This window comes from Copidosoma floridanum, unplaced genomic scaffold (genome assembly GCF_036245765.1).
Source record: "Copidosoma floridanum isolate Cflo_tuat_1 unplaced genomic scaffold, Cflo_Japanese_pri ptg000019l, whole genome shotgun sequence".
Lineage (NCBI taxonomy): Eukaryota > Metazoa > Arthropoda > Insecta > Hymenoptera > Encyrtidae > Copidosoma > Copidosoma floridanum.
In genome coordinates this window covers 1,771,468-1,793,075 of record NW_028321896.1, presented here as the reverse complement: position 1 = coordinate 1,793,075, position 21,608 = coordinate 1,771,468, and the positions used below count along the sequence as shown (strand labels likewise).

Below are 21,608 nucleotides of genomic sequence, written 5' to 3'. Positions count from 1 at the left end.
CAAAAAATGTGCGTCAAGATCCGAAATTCCAGTTCTCCACGCACTCCGGGTTATTTTTTGATTTCTCGCTCCAAGCTAAAACGGCGGTCCAGCTGCGACTTGCAGTACTACGCGCCAACGCGTTTGATTCACCTACAGCACCTTAGCGAATTTTTAAAACGTCCCATCAACGTGTGGTCGAAGGAACGACTCATCTACTGCGTCAACGGACGCCACGATTCTTCGGACGGATCGGCGATCGACGTGGAATTTTCGAAAAACAGCTCGCCGATCGGACACTTTGCCCTGAAAGGCGGCAAAGAACCGAATCCTCGAGGCACTCTGTACCCGAATAATTGCCTGTTCGACTGCGTCGCTTCGCAAACGGGCTTCGAACCGATAGAGCTGCGGCGCGAAGTCATCAGGAGGATACTACGCGGACGATCGCGGAAGTACTGGTCGGATCATTATGGTTCGTGAGCTTTTTTTTTCTTTTTCATACGATTAACAGGTCCCTTTTGTACCTCTTGAACGATCTTTTCAGAAATCAACCGTCTCAGCAAAAGTAACAATTACACGGTACCATCCATACGGCGATCCCACTGTGACCAGAGATGTCGAGTTCTCGATTTCGCAGGTAAAGAATTTTTTTTCTTTGCCTTAGAAAACCAGCGACTAGATCATTCGTTTTTGCGCGCGTTGCTTTATCTGAACGTAAAATAAAAATGGAAAAGTAAAAAAAAAAATTAATTTTCAGCCATAGTTCACGACACGATGCGTGGTGGCGCCCGGTACCGCGGCAAATCGTCCGAGGACGCGAAAAAGGTACTGGACGAGTCGCAAAAGGGCCGTAGGCACCCCGACGGCCTCGCGGGCCATCCACGAGGTCACGCGTCCCACCCCGAGGCCACAGGCGAGACGGAATCCGTGGAGAACTACTCCAAGAAAAACTGGGGCAAACCGGTCACGGGCTTCCTCTCGCGCTCGGACCAGGACGTCATGGCGCACCGGGTGCTGCTCACCAGCGAGGGCAAAGAGGCGATGGACATGCTGAACCAAGAGGGAGCCTCCGCGAAGGCCGAGGTGATTCACGTGTCGGCGGACAAGTTCGACAAGCGGGACTTGCGCAGGGCCCAAGTTTGGGTCAACGGGAGGGTCCAAAAGAACCGGCCTAGCGATATAAAGAGGCTGACGATGGTACTGCGGCACTTTTACGACAGGCACGACGACGAGGACGCGGATGCGTTCGTCGTCACGTTTTATCCGAGGATCGACGAGTGGAACAAACACCTGCACTAGCTCCTTTTCAAACCGAACCCATACCGATCAATACCGATCGATACCGATCGCGGAGCCAAACCCACGGCCCGCAAGCTCGATCGCGCGAGCAAACAAAGTCCCTGCCGACAATGCCGACGAACGGAACCCGGGACCGTAAGCATGTATCGATCGAAAGCTCGGGTCACCGCGCTCGCATACGCGCAGCTCTCGTACACGCGCACACCGCACACTTCGTCACTGGCGAGAGCAGTCCCCCCCGAGCTCTCTCTTTCCCTCTCGCGCCTTTACGCCGTTCACAGGAGCGATATATCCGCGGCTTCTCCCTCCGTATACCCTCCATCCACACACATACAGCCGTGCTCGCCGTGCAGTTTGTGCTGCGTAATCGACTAGTGCACAGTGTCCACTTGTCGTCACGGGAGATGCGGAGCGTTTGAAACTCTCTCTCTCTCTCCGAGCGTCCACGTCGTCGTTTGTCCGTGTAAATTCCCGAGTGCGGGCAAACATCCACGCGAACCCATCCACATTCTGCGGGACCTTCGAGAGAAAGAGGAGGGCAACACAGAAAATAACATCGGAAGAGAGAGCCAGTTAGGGTGCACATCGTGTACAAGCGACTGTCGCAAGCTCCGAAGAACGACAGTGAGATAAAAGAACAGAAGAAGAGGAAAAAAAAAAAAAAAAAAGGCAATCGGCCACCGAATGTCCAGCCAGAGATCTTGTGGTTCGCCAACAGCTGCAGGGCACGTAGCGAGCAACGAGGAGGCCTGGTCTGAGCGCGCGCCCAGCTCGCCCGGACTATTGGCTGCGTTCTGACTGATTTTCACGGCCCAGTCACAGAAAGCCTCCATCATTCCGCCACTAAACGAGTGCGGGCCCCCAGGGTGGCGAAACTTTGTTAAGGTCAGTCTGGACATATACATTCCTCTTCTTCTTTTTTTCGTTTTTTTTTTTTTTTTTTTTTCCTCGTGAGGTACATCACGTCGTCCTCTGGTATACATGTGCAACCCCCCCCCCCCACGCTCGACGAGCTTGACGATCATATAATACGGTGCACCGATGAAATTTCATACAACGTGGTCATCATCGTTGTCGTCGATTTACCCAACTATACACGAAAGTGTATTTCGAGCGTTCAGCCATGTTTCGACTCCGAAATTATGTTGTACTTGACAGCGTGAAACGGGCTCGCGCAAAGCCTATACATATAAGTACGTAGTTGAAAAAGGCGCCTCCACTTTTCCTGCCTGGCATTTGGATTTTGTGGTTTGTTCTGCAGCCGTGGCAATGGCCATGAGGATTATTACGGTGTTGTGTGTGTATACCTACACCCAAGAGATCGGATAAACAAGTACGTGCTCGAGATAAATAATATAATGGTGTTTGCGTACACATAGGGGCGGTCTGGTGTGAAATGCCGATGGATCCGGTATGTATGTACATACATCGGTAATAAAGTAGCGAAGGACCGTGTAATACGTGAGTCACGTGTTTGGTCACGTCGATGAGAAATCCATCGTGCATCGTAAAGAGAAAAGTTACAGGGAACAACCGTGTGAAATGACAGTAAGATAGCACCTAGAGGTTTTGCCGGTGTCCTTCGGATTTTTCCGACGGTTTTCCTGTAGTTGTTTCTCGAGAGTCCATGAGACAGGGGGGGATTTCGGAAAAACTAAAAATTGTAGTGAATAGCCACGAGGTCTGGAACACACACGAAAATTGGCAGTTTTCTGGGTATGGTTATTTTTAAATTTTATTCTTTTTCTTTTATTTTTTTTTTTTTTTTTTTATAGTTAAATTTTCCATACCAAGGAAAAGAGAAGTGATTTGATTCGCCGTCAGTGTACCGATCGATGGACATTTTACGCGCTACTGAGTTGTTGTCTGTTACGTTGCAAACTCGATTTTCCACATTTTTTTTGTTCTGAATTATTTGTGGTAGCTCACGTGAACCCAGCTTTAATCAAAATTGCTTATTGTTTCTGTTTGAGTCTCTTGTGACATTTTTTTTTTTTTTTTTTTTTTTTTTGTATAGTCACACCCCAACTCTACCGACGTATTCAATCGACTTTATTCGATAAGATTGGAAATACGGGTACATTATATCGTGAGAATTCAAATACCTGAGACTATCAGCTGTTGAAGTAAAAAGAAAAATCAATTATTCGTGTACACGGTCAAACTATTGATTAGGAACTAAAATAAATGACTTGATTTACTGTACGATATAACACGTATATTTTACACATTTCCCACACATAAATGGTTTTGAGTAATTAAAAAAAAAAAAAAAAATTCTCTCAAGTTTAGAGTAAAAGTAGGAATCTGAAACTCGAGTCGCTAAACCGATATTTTGCGTATGGTAAGTAAGTAAATAAACATAATTTTTTGTTTAATGGTATATTTTTCCCTTATTACCCTAGTAAAAGAATTACGATCCCCCAAACGCGTATCATAAAAACCTAGAATTTCAAAAATGATGGGATAAACGTATGGTCAGTATTTGAGATGATGCGCGATCATAAAATTGGTATGGAAATTTGTAAAAACCTTCCGTCGCTCCTCACCAAAGCCGAGACCAAAGCATATACCTGTGTCAAGGATCCTAAACACTTTTACGTACATATAAGCTCTCTTTCCCTCGCAGCGAGAAAGTGAAAAATATACCCGTGGCGCGTATAGTTATCGCCTGAAAACGCAAGGACGACAAACATGTTTTTGAAAAGAACACACGTGCGCGACGTCTCTCGTTATTGTCCCTTTGTGTGTACCTATACTCTTTCTAGAAAACTGCTGTAAAATTCCTTGATCCTAGTAAGTATACCGAAGGTCACTTTAGGGTCTCCTGTTTTGAATTCGTGTCTTTGGGTAAATATAGAAACTGCTGCGGTGCCATGTTTACGAAAATATTGAGCTCAATGTCAAAAATCCATTGTGGAGCCCTAAGTAATAATTTTCTGTTTCACAGCAAATATGAATATTTCAACAAACGCGAGTATTCACACAGACTTTAAAAATCTTGCATAATTTATATGACTAAAAATATATCATAACTCGTCCGACTAACAAAACAACAATGGTAAAAATGCCATCCTTCATTCCCTCGCAACATTTGTCGACCACATTATCTCACCAGATATCCTCAATTTTTACTGTATATAGCAGCTTGTAAAGCCTCGATCGATCAACACTGTATTCATTTGAACGAAGTTAACTGCTCGCTTTCAATCGTCGCACTTCAAGAAAGTAAATAATAATTCTCCCCGTCCCCCCTTTTCCTCCCTAATCTGTCAGTGCCCGTACAGTGTTCTATAACTGGCGATCTCGTGTGGCTTTCGAACTTTTGTGTCATCAAAATATTCGAGTCGAGTTGGTGCGACTCTTTTTTTTTATTTTTAACAACGGTGATTAAATTTATCGGCGCGTCTACGTCTTGAATTGTTTCAAATTGGTCCCTGGAGCGGGTGGTTGAAAATACTTGGAATTTTTATCTTTCGTATGGATACAAGCTCTTTCAAGTCAATAGCTGCGTTACGCGAATTGTGACTCGTGTTGATTTCACCTGTTAGAGTTTGTTGAAGTGAGTGTAACGAGGGCTACGTAAGCGTTTGCAATGGAGACGCTGCCCGCGTGACACTTGAATGATGAAACGATCGTCTAAATAATTCAACTAAGTTACGATTTATTTAAGGATTAAATTTAATACTTTTATGGATTTGTACTCCAACTGTTAATTAAAATGTGTAGTTCATTGATTCAGTTAAATGATTTTTTTAATTCGAAAATAAATTAAATCGAGTTATTTTAATTAACAATTAAATTTCATTCTCCATATATAGGGGTTGTTGAATGCATGATTAGAGAATAGATTAAAAGGTATGATTCTGCTATTCCTGTTGCAATTTAATCTTTACTTGAATCATTAAAAATAAAATTTGATTCCTACTCGACTCATATTTTAATTAAGAATTAAATTTAATGGTCAATTGATATTTTTTCAATTAAGTATTAAATTTAAAATTGATTTAAAATGTGGATCAATCAAACTATTAAATTTGATTCCTTGTTAAGCTGTAATTAAATTGCAATTTAATTAAATTATTTATAACTTTGGCTCTTCCAGAACAGCACAGGTAGTTTTTAACAATTTTTTCTTCTTTCGGTATACTTAATTAAACCTTGTATCTGGATTTGTTTTCCAAGAACATATTTTTAGTTGATCCTCAGCTGAAGTATAACTAAAATAGTAACTACAAATAATTTTATTAAAAAGAAAACATTTTACCAATTTTAAAATTACCGCTAGAGTAAACAGTCGTGAAAATTGACAATGATTTTAATGTTGATAATTTTGTATGATACATTGTTGAATAAATCCAAGGTATGGACAGCGTTTTCTAGATTTTTTGTCTGGATTGTGTGATGTATATTGTTTTTAAATACGAAAACATAATATAAATACGAAATAAATAAAATATATTTCAGATTTCGGTTGATTTTAAACATTTTACGTAACATTTGTTTATTCCACATTTAAACATCAATCAAATTGACAACTTTTAATTAAAGCATTTCGAATTGACCCCAAATTTGATCAACTACTGGATTTCACTGGTATTCATAATATATTTTAATCTATAAAATTCAACTTAACTGTCGGTTGTACACGTTATTAAAATAACAATTGAATTGTTTCAAACACTATTGGAATAGAGTTCTGATGGTAATCGAAACCACTTCGAAATTAAATATTGTTAGAACCCTGTTATAAGCAGTTGAATTTTTTTTCAATTGTCCTATCACTCCGTTTTTAGAAAATCGAGTCCCGTACCTCCCACTCGTCGATGCTTTTTTTCCCACTCAACTTCCGTCGTTGCGGTCTCGGTAACACAAATATCGAAGCGACAACACGCCTCCTGTGTTTGCATACAGTTGTCGCTCGCTCAAGCGATTCTAAAAATAACAGTTCTCGCTTAGGTAGACACTTAAGAATACTCACTTGCAGGTTTGCGAGACGCTTTTTAATGAAAAATCACTTCTTGCCCCCTTGAATTTTGTATTAGTACGATAAATTGTGATTTTGTTTTCTCCACGTCCATCGCAGTTTTCTGACGCGCAGGTACGCGAAATCGTGACAGTTGGCGTTTTTCCCCCAAACTCCGTCATTGAACGAATGCTCTTGACATACTGCTTTTACTAACGATTTATCACCCCGACGATTTTATCGGCATCGAAGTGCTTCTCGTCTCCGTCTCGTATACCGTACCGGTATGAACCGATTGCACCCTCCCTGCTGCTCTAGAAATTTACTATACTTTTATGACAAATCTGGAGCGTCGGAGATAAGCTGTACACGAGGCTGATTTTTCACGTCTCATTCTTGTAAAATTTCAGCTCAGTATTTAGTTCACTGCGATCGAGCGAGACCTATGTGTGATTGCTTCAGTCGAAAATGGAAAAAGTTACACCGATGTTTCTTTAAAGTTAATATGAATTAGATAAACCGTGCTGCTCTGTCGATTTGAGAAGATATTTTCATGCCGAATTTCAGATTTCTAGACCACTTATGGTAGGTGATGTTTTTCAGAGACCCGAAAGGTTTTAAATTATTATCTTTTCACAGTACCTTTTGAGCAACAAATTTTGAATGCAAATACAAAAAGTAATTAAGTGACGTACTTAATCTATACATTACAGCGTTTGTACTGTCATTAATATTTTTTCTTTTTGCCCAAGTCAATGGTAGTTTTATCCAATTATAATTTTAGTTACATTTTGTAAAATCACATAAATATTGTCGTTATGATTTACAAACCGTTTACTTTAATTAACCGTGAATGTCATTTGAATTATTATCTTTTTTAAGATGGGATTTTTCAAGTAATTTGGATTACGATTTCTATTTAAATACAATTATTTAAATTAGTATTTAAATTATTAGTATTTAAGTTAGTGCATAATACTGTATACGCAAAATTTTTCAATCAAAAAAATTCATTTAATTATAAAGTAGAAACAATATTTCGAAAAAAAATTGTTTCGTATAAACTCTAATCCCTAAGAATATATTCTACTATTTTCTACCATAATATATAGAATGTATTCTACTACTGAATAAAAAACAAAAAAACAAATATAAAATAATTGTGCAAAAACCTAACACACGCCGAATAAAATCATAAACAAGTTTCTTGTCAAGCAAAAACATGAGTTTCAAGAGAGACAAAAACAAAATACGCTGTTTCAAAATATTATCAACTCTGCACTTGTTTGATGCTATCGACTTTTTTTCGTTTCATCGACCTTTTTATCAGTAGGTAGAAAAAAAAAAAAGAAAAACAGAAAAAAATCTTATCTAATATCTACACGATTACGTATTGCAAAATGCATCTCGCAATTATGCCATATGTCCGTAATCCATTCTTACAACGTCGCAGCAACACGACGTGCGCGTATTTTTTCATCAATAACATTATATGAACATCAATATGAGAAAATTTTTGGTCCTACTTGATATGCCCCTTGATGGTTCAATTATCTACTCTCTTTGGTTTCGTACGTCAACGCCCGGATAGTGCCAATCTGCTATTATTATACATATGTACTCTCTCACATGTGGTGCAAGGTCTTGATACGCGGAAAATAAATTATTGCCATCTGATTTTTTTCTGTCGTAATCGTGGTAACTGTGATACATCGTGCCATGCACTTACAAGGGATTCATTGAAATATTTTTCCGCGCTATATGATAGCGTACTTACTTGAGCTGTGTATTACGTATACGTTCCGTCGCGTGGAAAAATGTTTTCCTCGAAATTCGAAATAGAAAAAAAAAATTATCAATAGTAAGATGTAAGCCAGCTTGATCTGGCACTTCATCTCCGAGTTTTTTCTTTTTCTATTTTTGTTTTTCTTTCCGACCAACCAATCAAGTTTACGAGTGTGGTGCATTGTTAGACTTAGACAACATTATTGTCGCTATAAAGTAAAATTTTACTCCTAAAATGTAATGCATTATGTATTTTGAAAATGTTTTTAATTGTTTCTTATAATTAAATAATTTTTCGTTTAAAATAAATTTATAACTTTTTTTCTTAACTAACTAATATTCTACAGTCGTAACACAAGGCATTTAAAAAGTACCCATTTCTTAAAATACTTAGCTTTAGGGAGTTTAAAAAAAAAAATTGTTATCTGTATCGTAAGGAATTGTTTCTGTTCAACTACTGATCTAGACTTATTCTGTTTGAAATAACGTAGTATCGTGAAAGAAAAAGAGTTTTCCAAAATTTTTATTTTTTTCTCTTTTTATTTAGTATACTTGGTACAAAAAGCGAATGAAAAACCTTGTTTCAATTTATTTTTCAACCATATTGATCGATGCTTTTTAGTGGAATTGCTCGTGCAAATGCGATAAAATAAAATACGGATATTATTTATTAACGGTGACGGTCTTGCGTTCAATATGTGTGTATATGTATATTTAAATACGCAGTCTGCTCTCATCGCGTCATTTCATTTTATCCTTAAGTGAACTTGGTGGACGATAAGGGCAGAGCATTGACATTGTGCTTAATTGAAGCCTTCGCTCTCTCGTGATCATGATTGATTGTTCGTAAATTTATTTTAGTTTTTTTCCCCTCAATGATCCGTATTGCTTTGCTATTTAAATGATACATGGCCGATTCCACCAAGAATACACCTGATTTTGATATGAAAGATTATTCATTGTTCAGGTTTTACATCTTCAAATGAAACAAAAAAAACTAAACATTTAATTGAATTGTGTGAGTGAGAACAAAATTAGCAGTTGTATCACTCGGTATCATTGTTATTAAGGGTCTTGTATCACAAAAACAAAAAACAAAAAAGAATCACTTGTTTCAAATTAACATATAAAATTTCAAACATCTTAGCTTCGCCGTATTTGAAAAATTAATTAAATACGTTATTTTACTCATTCATCAAAATTAGTAAGGCTAAAGTACGTAAAATTTTTAAATGTTATTCTGAATACGGTTTTTAGTTCAAACAAATGTTATCAAGGGTCTCATAAATTTTTTATTTTTATGACACAACCCTTTTAAAATTCTAAATAATGTTTAAAATTAATATTTTATCATGCTTGAAAGTGAGACTTTAGAGTTCAAGTGCTAACTTACAATAAAACGATTGTATATTATATTTTTGCACTGTTACTTATTTATATTTGGAAATGAAATCGAAGTTAGATTATAAAAAATATGAAATATAAATGCAAAAATCATGATGTAGAATAATGGATAAGTTTTCTTCCTGACTTGCATAAATCCAGGTTTAAAAAAAAAATTGTTTTGCATTTTTTTTCGAGACCCGGATTACCCATTGCTTCGTACATTTTTATCATTATTAGACAAATGTCATCGGTATAGTTTTGCTCTGCATTTTGATGGTAAAAAATTTCGTGGATCATTTTTAATCGTATAAAAGAAAAAATAATTACTTGCTGTAATTATTTAATAAATGAAAATAACTTACACATCATTATAAATATTCCATATTCTAAAATTCCCGCGCAGCCTAATGTAATATATATCAATAAAAATAAAATAAGCAGTCTTCCAGATAACACTGCAAAGTTTGTATCTTTCGTTGCGACGAGAAATGCCAAACAAGTCGCTTGCCTATGAAACAATATGATATAGATGTTTTGAAGTGTACATACTTTTCACTATTTGTTTATGGTCTCGTCTGTTGTACGTACCGAACGCTTTTATACTTCTGTCACGATCGTGCACCATGTAATGTTTAGGATTATACTAACGGACATACTTACCACGAAAATTTTCAAACTTGTGACCCTAGTATCGCGTGCCCGTGTTTATAAATTTCATAAAGTGAAAGAAATGTTGGATGGAGCACACAAACAGTATTGTTAGGCTCGTTTATTTTTCCCCACGAAGTTTATTCTAGCTGCTTATTTTTGACACATAAAATACATACCTTATACATTCATTTTTAATTATTTTATATAAATCGAATGAATCGCGATTAAAAGTAGAAAAATCCTAATTATGAGCAATAGAGAGCAAGTTATTAAAATAAAAATCAACGAGTTACTAAATCAGTCAAATATTTAACAAAAAAATTTGCTTTCAAAATCAGGGCTGACGATTAGCGTAGAAAAACCAAATTCAATGTTAACTGTCTTGATATCTTTTCAAACATTAAATCAGTTATTTTCATTTTATAAACACACTTTTATGTTACATTAAATATATAAGTTGTTAAATAATAAAGTATATGGAAATTCATTTTGAAATATTTATATTTATATTTGCTCTGAAAAATTTTTAATCTCCTTCAAATAAACGTGTTTTCTATAATATATGGCTATCGTATTAATTTTATTCTACGTACGTATTTGATTAAAAAACCCATTCATTTTTCTGTATTAACAAATATTTAGAAATTGAATATTATATCTATTCTCTTCATTGGATATTTCTACGAGTAGAATAAACCGATGTTTTGTTTTTTTCTTTCTTCTCTCTCTCGTGTGTGCGTGTGTCAAGTCACATCTCAAGATTTACTCAACAAATTTTGTTTGTTCCGGAGTTATAAAAAAAATTTATGTTTTTGCTTTCAGATAGTGACTGAAAAAAAAAATGTTTACTGACGAGTTTGTTCATTTTTAATTGTGTTTGTGTTGTAATTTTTTATTTAAAAAAATGGATTCGTTTGTTCCAAGGAAAAAACTTCTTGACAAAACCATTATTTTATCTTCCTGATCATTTTCAGATATTATATTATGCTACCGCTTTTCACGTGGTTGGTTCGCAAAAATTCAATAATTACTAAAATTATCAAATATATATGCATTAATTATCAATAAATTGTGTATCATTCCTTGTAATTATTTACATTTACAAAAGAAAATACTTCTAAAAGGGCTTGATTTTCAGATTTTTTTCTGTTTTAACTTTTTACTTGTTACGACTGATTCGCACACCATTAATCAATCTTTTGTCGATTTACTCCAACTGAACTTCTGCTTCTACATTTTATTGTGCAATAATCATCATATACGTGTCCCCTCGTCCTTTTTCAAACACAGGAAAAATTTTCTATGCTTACAGCAATTAATTTTCGTATCTCTTAACTTTAGTGCGAGTTCGAGTGCTCAAAAGCTCGGATTTTTATTTTAACGACTATCGTTAGAAAAAAGAAAATAATGAGAGACGTTATACTAGTGACATAGATTTCATTCGTCTCATGTCTTCCTTAGTACTTTTAAAGTAAGTTTTGATAAACTAATTTCGTTTGGTATGCATATTTTTGTGCTTCTAGAAATACTCACAAGTTATTTACAGATATTACATTATTCACGATATTTTTTTCATGTCCTCTAACTCATGCTGGATGCATACTATATAAAAATACGTTTTATCATAAAAACACATCTTACAATATAATTGGAATCTACACTTATCTTCTTAATTGAAATCATATTTTTGGGATTTTTTTTTCTCCAAGTCATATCTTTTTTTAGCTGACTTTAATCCAGAGACAATGAATATAGTTATGATATCAATCTGCGATGGTAGATAGCTTTTTTCATGAAACATACATAAAAATAACCGAGTTCATTGTATTATTGTTAATTATTAATCAAATATCAAAAGTCAAAATCGCACGTATGTTGGTGGGTACGTAAATTGATGAATAACATAATATTTGACAGCTATTTATACTTTACTTATGCCTTGCTATTGATTATCCTTACATGGTACCGAGAACTGTAATCGTATCATATTCCGTGAAACGTGGCCACCTGCGAGCAGAACAAAAATTTAATATGATTATCTGCTAACTTAAAAACTATGAACCCCATTATCTTGTGTTTGATTAAAGCTTAATGTTATGGAAATCTTTTGCTGGATGGTTTAAACATTCGAGCAAAAATTGTATTTGCGTCAAACAGTTTGATTTACATATACTTTGGCTGATACCAATTCAAATGATGTTGATTTTGATCAAACTAGGGTATTGGAGAACATTTTTACGAGTACATTGTAAATTTTGGCATTTTATAGTATCCCCATGAACAAACATCTACTGTAAAAAAACGCTAAAAATGATGAATTATAGGCGTTAAATTCATAGTTTCTAATAAAACATAATTTAATAGTTAAAGAGCAATTAAATTCAAATGAGTTCAAATAAATAAACGTCAAACCAATCGAATATAATTTTTTTTTTTTTTTTTTAAGTAATTATTTGAACAGTAATTGTTAACACTATTTCGAAAATGTACGTAATACCTTAGTTGAGTAATGATCGCTGTTAGATGATCTTCATAAAATACTCGATTGACGCTTTTGTATGTCACGCGCCAAAATACGTGACGATATTATTTGAGATTATACTATTTCTAGTAAACGCGTCACTTACATAAGTATGTCACGATTGAGAACATGCTCTCATTGTTCTTGGTGAATATATATATTCACATGGATTCAAAAATATAGATCTGAATTATTGGTTATCACAAAAAACTATGTCTGAGGTAAAAAAAATCATGATTCAATTATTGACAACAAATAAACATATATTTTTCGTAGAGAAAATAAAAATAAAAATACTTGTTAGAATTTGATTTTACCCATTTTTTTCTAATTTCTTGTTAAAAAATTCATTTAAGAGTGTAAAATTTATATGAATGCTAACTATTAAGATTTTTACAATTCAAATTTATTAAACAATTTTCTTAAATGAATTTAAATGTATTAGTATTAATCGCATGTATTTTTTATATTTCATTAGCAGCAAGTCTGTAATTTTTTGATTTGTATCAAAATTTTACTGTGCAGTAAAATTTTTTATGAACCAATTAAAATAAAAAAAAAAATGAATTACTCATTACACTTGAGATTAAAAAATATTTAATTACCCGTATTTTTTAAAATTTGTATTAGGAAATGATTTACATAAAAATTATAACGTCTATTAAATATATTGTGATCATTACCATACAAAGATATATAGGATGAATTTTAATTTTTGCACCCTTAAAATTACGAACGGCACATTGAAAAAAAAAAAAAAAAAAAAAATTCCACGAAATCCAACGAAAAGTGCCAATGAGGAAATTTATGATACACACGATGATTCGCAGAATATATCTTTTCTCCTCGCAAATGTTTGAACTTCCAGTCTTTTTCCGATTCTTATCGCACGACAAAACTCTCCTCGGGAGGTTACACCTGAAGAACATGCGTCAATGAGCGGGAAAAAAAAAGAATACGAAACGTCATAAAAATAATAAAGAACCTGCCACACGCCAAGCTAAGCCGACCCACGACGCTGATAAGAGATCTCGTTTTTTATTACACACACGTGTAACACACACACATATAATTAGCAATAGGGTACTTATAACGTAAAAAAGCAGCAATCTCATTCTCGACGCGCTTGTGTTTTCCCTTCGCGCAAAAATCATATTAATCACCATCACGTATTATACTCACACACACGCGGGCTCGTTTCTCAATAATTGCACTAGCAGACATTTATACATACATATAAATTGACACACCGCGTACAGAGATAATATGGATGTCAAGAGAGAATCATCATTTATCGACATCATCATCATCATTCCCCGCCTCTCTGCACACGACACCCCCACCATGCTTGACAACAGTCTACAAAATGTGTATCGGTAGACGCTCTCTTCTCGCGATACCCGTACACACGCGCGTAATGTGTCACGCGTGTAACCAGTCTTTCGATGATAACGGGCTCCCTCAACGTGTGTACTTCCCCTCTCCTTGCGGGAGGGGGATCACGGCTACGAAGGCTGATAACGCGCTTATCTCTGCCGTATAAATATCGGGCCCGGCGGTCGCTTCGGGCTCAGAGTTGCGTCGAAACCCCCCCGCAGTGCGCGCCGGCAGTCCCGAAAGTCTCATTGGCACCCTCTCTTTTCACTTTTCCTCGACATCGCAGTACTTTTTCGGGCGTTTCCCGATACTTTTCCTGCTGAACTCGCCAAGTTGGGTGCCGCTTCGAGTGCTCGCGTGCCGATTTTTCCGGGGGACTCTATAAGGGTTTAATCGCGCGCGGTCTGTGTTCTCACGCGCTCCGACCACGCGGCTCTTCGACTCGGGGTTGGTTTTTGTTGCATGTGTGATCAAGACGGCACGAGAATTACGCCATACGTAAAGGTTCGTACATCTACACACTAGTCATTGTTTTTTCCCTGCATTGTGCACTTGCCAAGGAAAAACCGAGGATAATGGAGTTTTTCCGATCGATGCGCTCGGTTTCTCGGAACGGTATGGTTTTATTTTTGCTCTTTGTCGAGCGCTCGCGTGGCAGAGAGACGCTCCGTTATCAAAGCGTCGTTTTTCTTCGGAGCTCTTTTAATGCCTGCTTTTATGATTACGTTTGTACAATTTTATGTTGCACGTTTCGGTGGTAGGACATACTTTTCTGGCATTACGAACTAATGAATGTAGTAAAATATTTTTTATTTGCGCATTTTGTTCGTATGGTCGTGTTTTTGTGAGAAAAGACGTAATTTAACAAATACGGGGAAATGGAAAAGTAGTTGGCTCCAAATTATATACTTATTTTTCAATAGATAGAACAATGATCGGTTTGCACAACGATTTCATTTTTTTTTTTTTTTTTTTTTTTAACCATATTTCTTTTGCTCACTCAACTAATTTACATTTTTCCACGCAATTCACACGAGTAATTAAATATTTTAGAATATTCAAGCAATTATAATCTTGTGAAATACAATAGGTGCAACGTATACTTCACTAGAACACAAATATAAATTACCTAAGACCAACCAGCTTTTTCTGATGGCCACATATCTCTTTCAATATTTTTAATTTTTAAACTTACTAATGACAAAATGAATTGTAGTACAGCCCAAACGGATTCACTCGGATTTAATCACTTTAGAAAATAACGAGTTTCTGGTACACTCATCGTTGGAGTACTTTTCCAAATGGCAATGTATTTTGTATCAATGAGGTGTATATAAATACTATGACATTGGCTTGTCGCTTCGAAAAAAATTTCTGAAAAATTAATTATTCCTAACTGATTAAGTGATACTGTATTATTAACTTTTTTGAGGTATTAACATTACTTCCATACTATAGGCGCTTGAAATTCATCAATTTTAAATAGTAAAAATTACACAACTAGATGGCAAAAGAGAAATTGTTATTTTTAAATTCGTAAAATTTTCCCTATGTCTAGTAATAATTTTTTTTCATACAAACACAATACTCAAATCTCAAAGTAATTTCAAGTTATTTTGTAGCTTTCGACAAAATAGTATTAAAGCATTTTTTGTACTGTACTAAAATATCCTTGTACACGGAGTGATAATTGACTGGCCCTATTCGAAAGTATAGCTAGTTTATGTCAAATAAATTTTACCATAATCAGATTAATTACACAATTTTTTGTACATAACATTTTTACACCAATAAATTAACTTTAGCTGTTTTTTTATGGTAATAGCGTATTACCTACACAACTTTGTGATAAAGATTTTTCACTGCTTAAAAATTAAAGAAAAAATAATTTCTTCGAAAATAACGTGTACACATAACGCCACGCGCGTACCCCAAAACAAACATTATCAAGCGCTAAAATACTCCCACCATAGGTAACGTATCCCTGGCACTTACTCCTATTACGCTTCTTCGAAAGATAAGTAGGTTTTTTTGTCTTCGACACGCGTGCAACTGTCTAGCCATCCCTCACGACACCGCTGTAACCAAAGATAAACAATTAAAAGACGTAACAAGTAGACAGCCAAGTATCTATATTACAATCCGGAGAGATGGTGTGCTTATGAAATTTTTATCTCTTGCACTATTAAAAAAAAAACTTAATTTTGTTCTGTTTCAGGGTTCCGTCTGCGAGAGGCTGGTCGACCAGTCTGTTGTTGGGTGCTTGAGCTGCGGCAACTGGAAGTTGTCCCTGAACGCAGAGCCCCCGTGGCTTTGCTAGCACCCCTAAAGCCACAGATCTCACAATAAACCCGCCTCCCCACGACTCTCATCATTTTAATTGACAGCTGCCTCGTAAGTGTACTCAATGACACGTAAATAAATTAATTTCGTAATCATCATTACATATTTCAGTCTTTTGTTTCTTTTTTTCTTTTTAAATCGACTTTTTCATAAAATAAATAAGAGGAAGAAACCGTATGAATATCACGAGCATTGAAAATAATTCTTTTGAAAATGTAGTTGCGAAAAAATGTACAAGGAAGCTTATGTTAAAAAATTATCAGTGAATTTTCCTGGTTCGCAACATTCTGCCGTGAAAAATATCATATACTCGAGTGATTCATGCTGTGCTTCTTTGATGATGCACCGTGTTAAATCGATGTGATATTTGAACAATTAATTTCGAAATTATCTTCATTACGAAACGTATGGAATATTGTATCAGACGACGATATGGCAAAACTGGAAACGAGGAAAACTTAATTTTATTCTTATTAAAATACATGAATAATGGTTTAATTTATAACAATCGTTCTTTACTTTAACGGAATATCTCGAATGTAACGTTAAAAGAAAAGTGTTTGTCTGACTTGATTTACAATTTGACAATACGTAATATCATTCCAAGCTGTCGAGTGATAATCGCAGTAAAAATTTCCACCGGAAAAATTAAAGAGAAATATGTATTTTTCAACCGTGACTTTCAGATACAATACGTTATCTCTCAAACAACTTAGTGGTTACTCAAGTGTTCAAAATCAAAATACTTGCGCAAATTCATTGTCAAACATTCGCCTCTTGTGCAAAGTACTGATTTTTGGAAAAAACAATAAAATGTTCACCTGGAAAAATACGCGTCATGTATAATTTCTAAATTCATGGCACATTCAAACTCGATATTTTTCTTTCTGGCGTACGTACGAAAAGAAAAATAAACTAAAATCAATAATGTACCAAAGAAAAATCCAGAAGCAATGATGCATCACTTTTCTGTTTCAGTTTGCTGCCTAGCTACCACAGAGTTTTATAAATTTTATTATTTAGTTAAAAAAACGAAAGAAAAAACCCAAAGTATCAAAATGAAGGTGATGAACCAGGACGAACGCATCCACGTGCTGAACGCCACTTCCACTTTGATGAGTGTAATCCAAGAAATCGCAAACAGCGGCCTGCAGGAGGAGGCCTTTTACGTTCTCGACATTGGCGACATCGTCCAGAAATACCAAATCTGGAACAAAATGATGCCGCGCGTCAAGCCCTACTATGGTAAGAGAAAAAAAAACGGATCGTCTTTGCGTGACGTTTTTGTACTTTTTACAAATTAACCAACTAACCGCGATAATTTTCTCAGCCGTCAAATGCAACGACCACATCACCGTACTGGAAGTACTAGCCTCGTTGGGCATAGGATTCGACTGCGCGTCCAAGGTGAGTCATTTTAAATCACTAATTTTTACTCTGTGAATTTAGAACAAGAAAAAATCGTTATTACAAAGTTATAACACAGTAGAAATACTTTACTCTTTTAAATTAGTAAGAGTTTTACTATAGCCGCACTCGAACAAGGATATTTCTTAATTTTTTTAATTATGATTGTTTGCTATGGATACATAGTGCATTATCTATCTTAAAAATTTTTGTATGTACTATACTTTTTTCATGTACAAAATGAAAGAAAAAATAGTGAAAGTATTTAAAATAATATTTTAATATTTAATTTCAAATACTTTACAATAAAATTTAACGTAAAAACTGTTTCGCATTTATCTTTTGAAGAAAAAAAATTTCCCAATAATGTATTCTGAATAGTAAAAGATGAAAAATTTTCTTAGTAAAAAAAAATACCCTTTATTTAGAAAAAAATTTTTTTTTCAAATTATTTAACAATTTGTAAAATCGTTTGGAAAAATCGATGATGCGTGTAATAATCGTGTACACAAGTAGATTGTACGTTTAACCGTTTGGCTTTTTTCCCCCATTTGCATCTTCATACCCTGGGATTAGACACCGTAAAATCTTACGTTTTACTGATTGGAAAAATTTTCACTACTACGGAAACAGTTAGACTTTAACTAATTGAAAGTAAAATATTTTCCCTCCAACTGTTTGCACTGTTTGCTATAAGTACTAAAGATTTAGAAAACACGAGCATTCAATGAGAAAACAAAAACCCTTTTGCTCGTAGAACGAGATCAACAAGGTGCTGGACATCGGGGTCGACTCGTCCCGCGTGATCTTCGCCAACCCGGCCAAGCCCGCCTCGCACATCCGTCACGCAGCAACGGTCGGCGTCGATCTCATGACAGTTGACAACGAGAGCGAGCTCTACAAGATAAAAAAACTCTTCCCCACCGCTAAGGTGAGCCACATTAAAATGTACCACCCCTTCTCGGGGCGCCTTCGCTTCAATTGCTTCCAGAACTGTAAAAAATAATAAAAATGTCCAGATCGTGCTCCGTATCCGTTGCGACTCCGAGGTGGCCCAGTGCCAACTGGGCATGAAGTTCGGCTGCGATCCGACTTACGAGGCACCGGCCCTCCTCCAGCTGGCCCACGCGCTCGGCCTCGACGTCGTCGGCGTGAGCTTCCACGTCGGCTCCGGCTGCCAGGACCCCCCGGTCTTCAAGCGCGCCATTTGCCACGCCAAGGGCCTCTTCGACCTCGCCTCCGAAATCGGCTTCAAGCCTTACCTCCTCGACCTCGGTGGTGGCTACCCAGGGGACAAGGGCACCAGCATCGAAAAGATCGCCAATGTCGTCAACCGCGCTCTGGCCGAGTACTTTCCAAGTAAGACCGGTGTACACCACGTTTTACCCCAATAAGCGGCTCTTTCGCAACATCGTCTTCCTTTCTCGTTATTTCCTTCCGGTTGCACTTAATTAAATCCAAGCGTGTTAAAGTATACACTTTTCAAGAACAACCAACCACATTTCACCCAAACCACTAAACTGAACTATTGTTTTTAACCAAAGATTGGCATAAAAAGATTATACATATATGGAGAATGAAATGTTTATGTCACAGATTTTACACACTTGTAAACGGGTTTTGAACCTGTGACAGCCAAGTTTTTTCACTCCTCATATGGCATTGGTTTTTCTCATTCACATGTGACCAGTTTAGTGAGCCACTTGGTGTACCATATAGACTTGGTTGTTGTTGTTCAAATGTTAAACGTGTACTTTAACGCAATTGGATTTTGTGAAACAACTTGTAAAACGCGGACGGGCAGAGTGATAATACGTTTGGTCGGTGCGTTACAGCTGACGACGTGCAGGTGATAGCCGAGCCAGGGCGTTTCTTCGTCGCCTCGGCCTTTACCCTGGCGACCGCGATCCACAGCAAACGCGGGGTCCGCTCGGAGGGCAACGGCCCGGTCATCCACAACATGTACTACATCAACGACGGGGTTTACGGCTCGTTCAATTGCCTGTTGTACGACCACCAGCACGTGACCCCGGTGCCGTTGCTCCCGGGCCACGGCAAGCTCGTACCTTCGAGCATTTGGGGCCCGACCTGCGACGGCCTCGACCAAGTCGTCGAGAACGTCATGCTCCACGAGATGGACCTCGGCGAGTGGATCGTCTTCGAGAACATGGGCGCCTACACCCTGCCCGTCGCCTCGCCCTTCAACGGCTTCCCCATCCCCAAGGTCCACATAGTCGCCAATCAGGAAATCTGGTGAGCTTTCCGTTTATTTATTTATTTTATTTCATTTTTTCACTTCCTTCAAGCATTAGGTACGAAAAAACTAAATGGTAACATATGATTCGCGCACAGGGTGGGACTGAAGAACTGCCTGCCACTGACGGAGGAGCACTTTGTGATCGGCAACACCCCGGACAACCTGCAGCTGGGCCTGGACATAGGCGGCACCGACGTCAACGCCTGGGCCAACCCGGGCATGGGGCTCATGGTCTCGCCCGAGCTCAGCTCCTGCGAGGAGGAGTTGCTGTCCGTCGAGTCGATGGACAGCCCGCCGCCCTACCTTTGCGACTACGTCGAGATCAACCCGATCAACTGAGACAGACGACGCACACGCCGTTACGCTGATTATTGCACCCCTGTACCGATATCACCTCAAAGTCTCGCCGTTCCGTTGCTCCATCTTTTTCTCCTTTTGCGTTTGTTCGCACGTGTGTATTGTACGTACGTCGCGCGGCTGGTGCCTGTCCACCGTCGGGGCTTGCAGGGCGTGTCGTGCTTGACGAGTTTTCCAGTTAGGTGAACCGAGGCTGGCTTCGATCCGTCGATCGGTTAATACATCATCGGTACGAAAGAGCTTTATTGTTGCTACATTGAATTTTTACGGGCTGGTGGGAGCCCATCCGTGGGAATGTACGCGTATACACACGTGCGGACGAGAGACTTTTGTAAGTGTTACAAGAAAAAAAAAAAAGAAAAAAGAAAAAAGAAAAAAAAAAAAAGTACAACGCAGCTTACGACTACGTGTACATGAGCCCACAGAGGGGATGCAGCGAAATTTTTCGATTCTTTACTTTTGATTTGGGATTGATATTACACGTGTACTATTATACATTAGACGTATATTCGTAAATTTTCTAAAGTAGCGTATAAGTGTCATTGACGCGGTATAACTTGTGTATTGTTGTCAGCTAATGGTTAACCTTTGACTCACGATCCGAACGGTTGTTTGTTGGTACAATTTTGTTGATGATGCACCGTTTGGATGTTGAATTGTTCAGAACAATGGAAGGGCTTACGCGTAAACAAACAAAAAGTTTGCGATATCGCGATGGTGACAAGTTTGGGAATGTGGAGGGAAGATTGTGCAAAGAAAATGAAGGCGAGAGACGGAGAAAAACCAATGTTTTTCAAGGCAGGGATCGAGTAATTCGTGTTTGGAGTAGTACTTAATCGAGTGCGATCGTTAGTTGAGTAAACGAAAAAGAAGAAAAAAAAACAAAAAAAAAAAAATATATGTCGCAAGAAACGTAACAAGTTATAAGTCGATCGTTGCTCTTTTCACGTATTTAAATATCGTATACTAAATGTGCAAAACTTACAACTATGACAAACAATAGTTTTTCAATTGGCTCATCGCATCGAATCGTAACATATTGTTTTCTAAAAGTTATTGCGAGCATTTTACTCTATAACAAAAAAAAATTAAATTACACGTGTCGTTCTAGCCGATTTTACAACTTGTGTATATGCTACGAGAAATACGTGTAAGCCGATCTTCTTTTTACTGCCTTTGCATTTTTCTCTTCGCGTCTTGTTCGTTTCTTCTTCGATTATTTTTCATTATTATTATTTTCTTTTTAACGTTAAGTCACATGTGCTTTGATTTTACTTTTG

At 37.0% G+C, this 21,608-nt stretch overlaps 1 protein-coding gene across 3 annotated transcripts; it reads left to right on the top strand.

Moving 5' to 3' along the window:
- The first annotated feature begins 1,602 nt into the window (after nt 1–1,602).
- Nucleotides 1,603–20,401, top strand: LOC106636976 (ornithine decarboxylase 1). 3 transcript variants are annotated; one of them, XM_014349567.2, is made up of 8 exons: nt 1,603–2,163; nt 16,183–16,358; nt 17,286–17,552; nt 17,638–17,714; nt 18,472–18,645; nt 18,734–19,073; nt 19,550–19,967; nt 20,067–20,401. In XM_014349567.2, exons 3-8 carry the CDS (start codon nt 17,366–17,368, stop codon nt 20,308–20,310), a joined length of 1,440 nt encoding a protein of 479 aa, XP_014205053.2. In that variant the 5' UTR covers nt 1,603–2,163; nt 16,183–16,358; nt 17,286–17,365; the 3' UTR covers nt 20,311–20,401. The 3 variants fall into 3 exon arrangements, with proteins under 3 accessions (XP_014205053.2, XP_089449544.1, XP_014205052.2); XM_089593418.1 differs by lacking the exon at nt 1,603–2,163 and adding an exon at nt 2,885–2,994; XM_014349566.2 differs by lacking the exon at nt 1,603–2,163 and adding an exon at nt 14,150–14,468.
- The last annotated feature ends 1,207 nt before the right edge of the window (nt 20,402–21,608 follow it).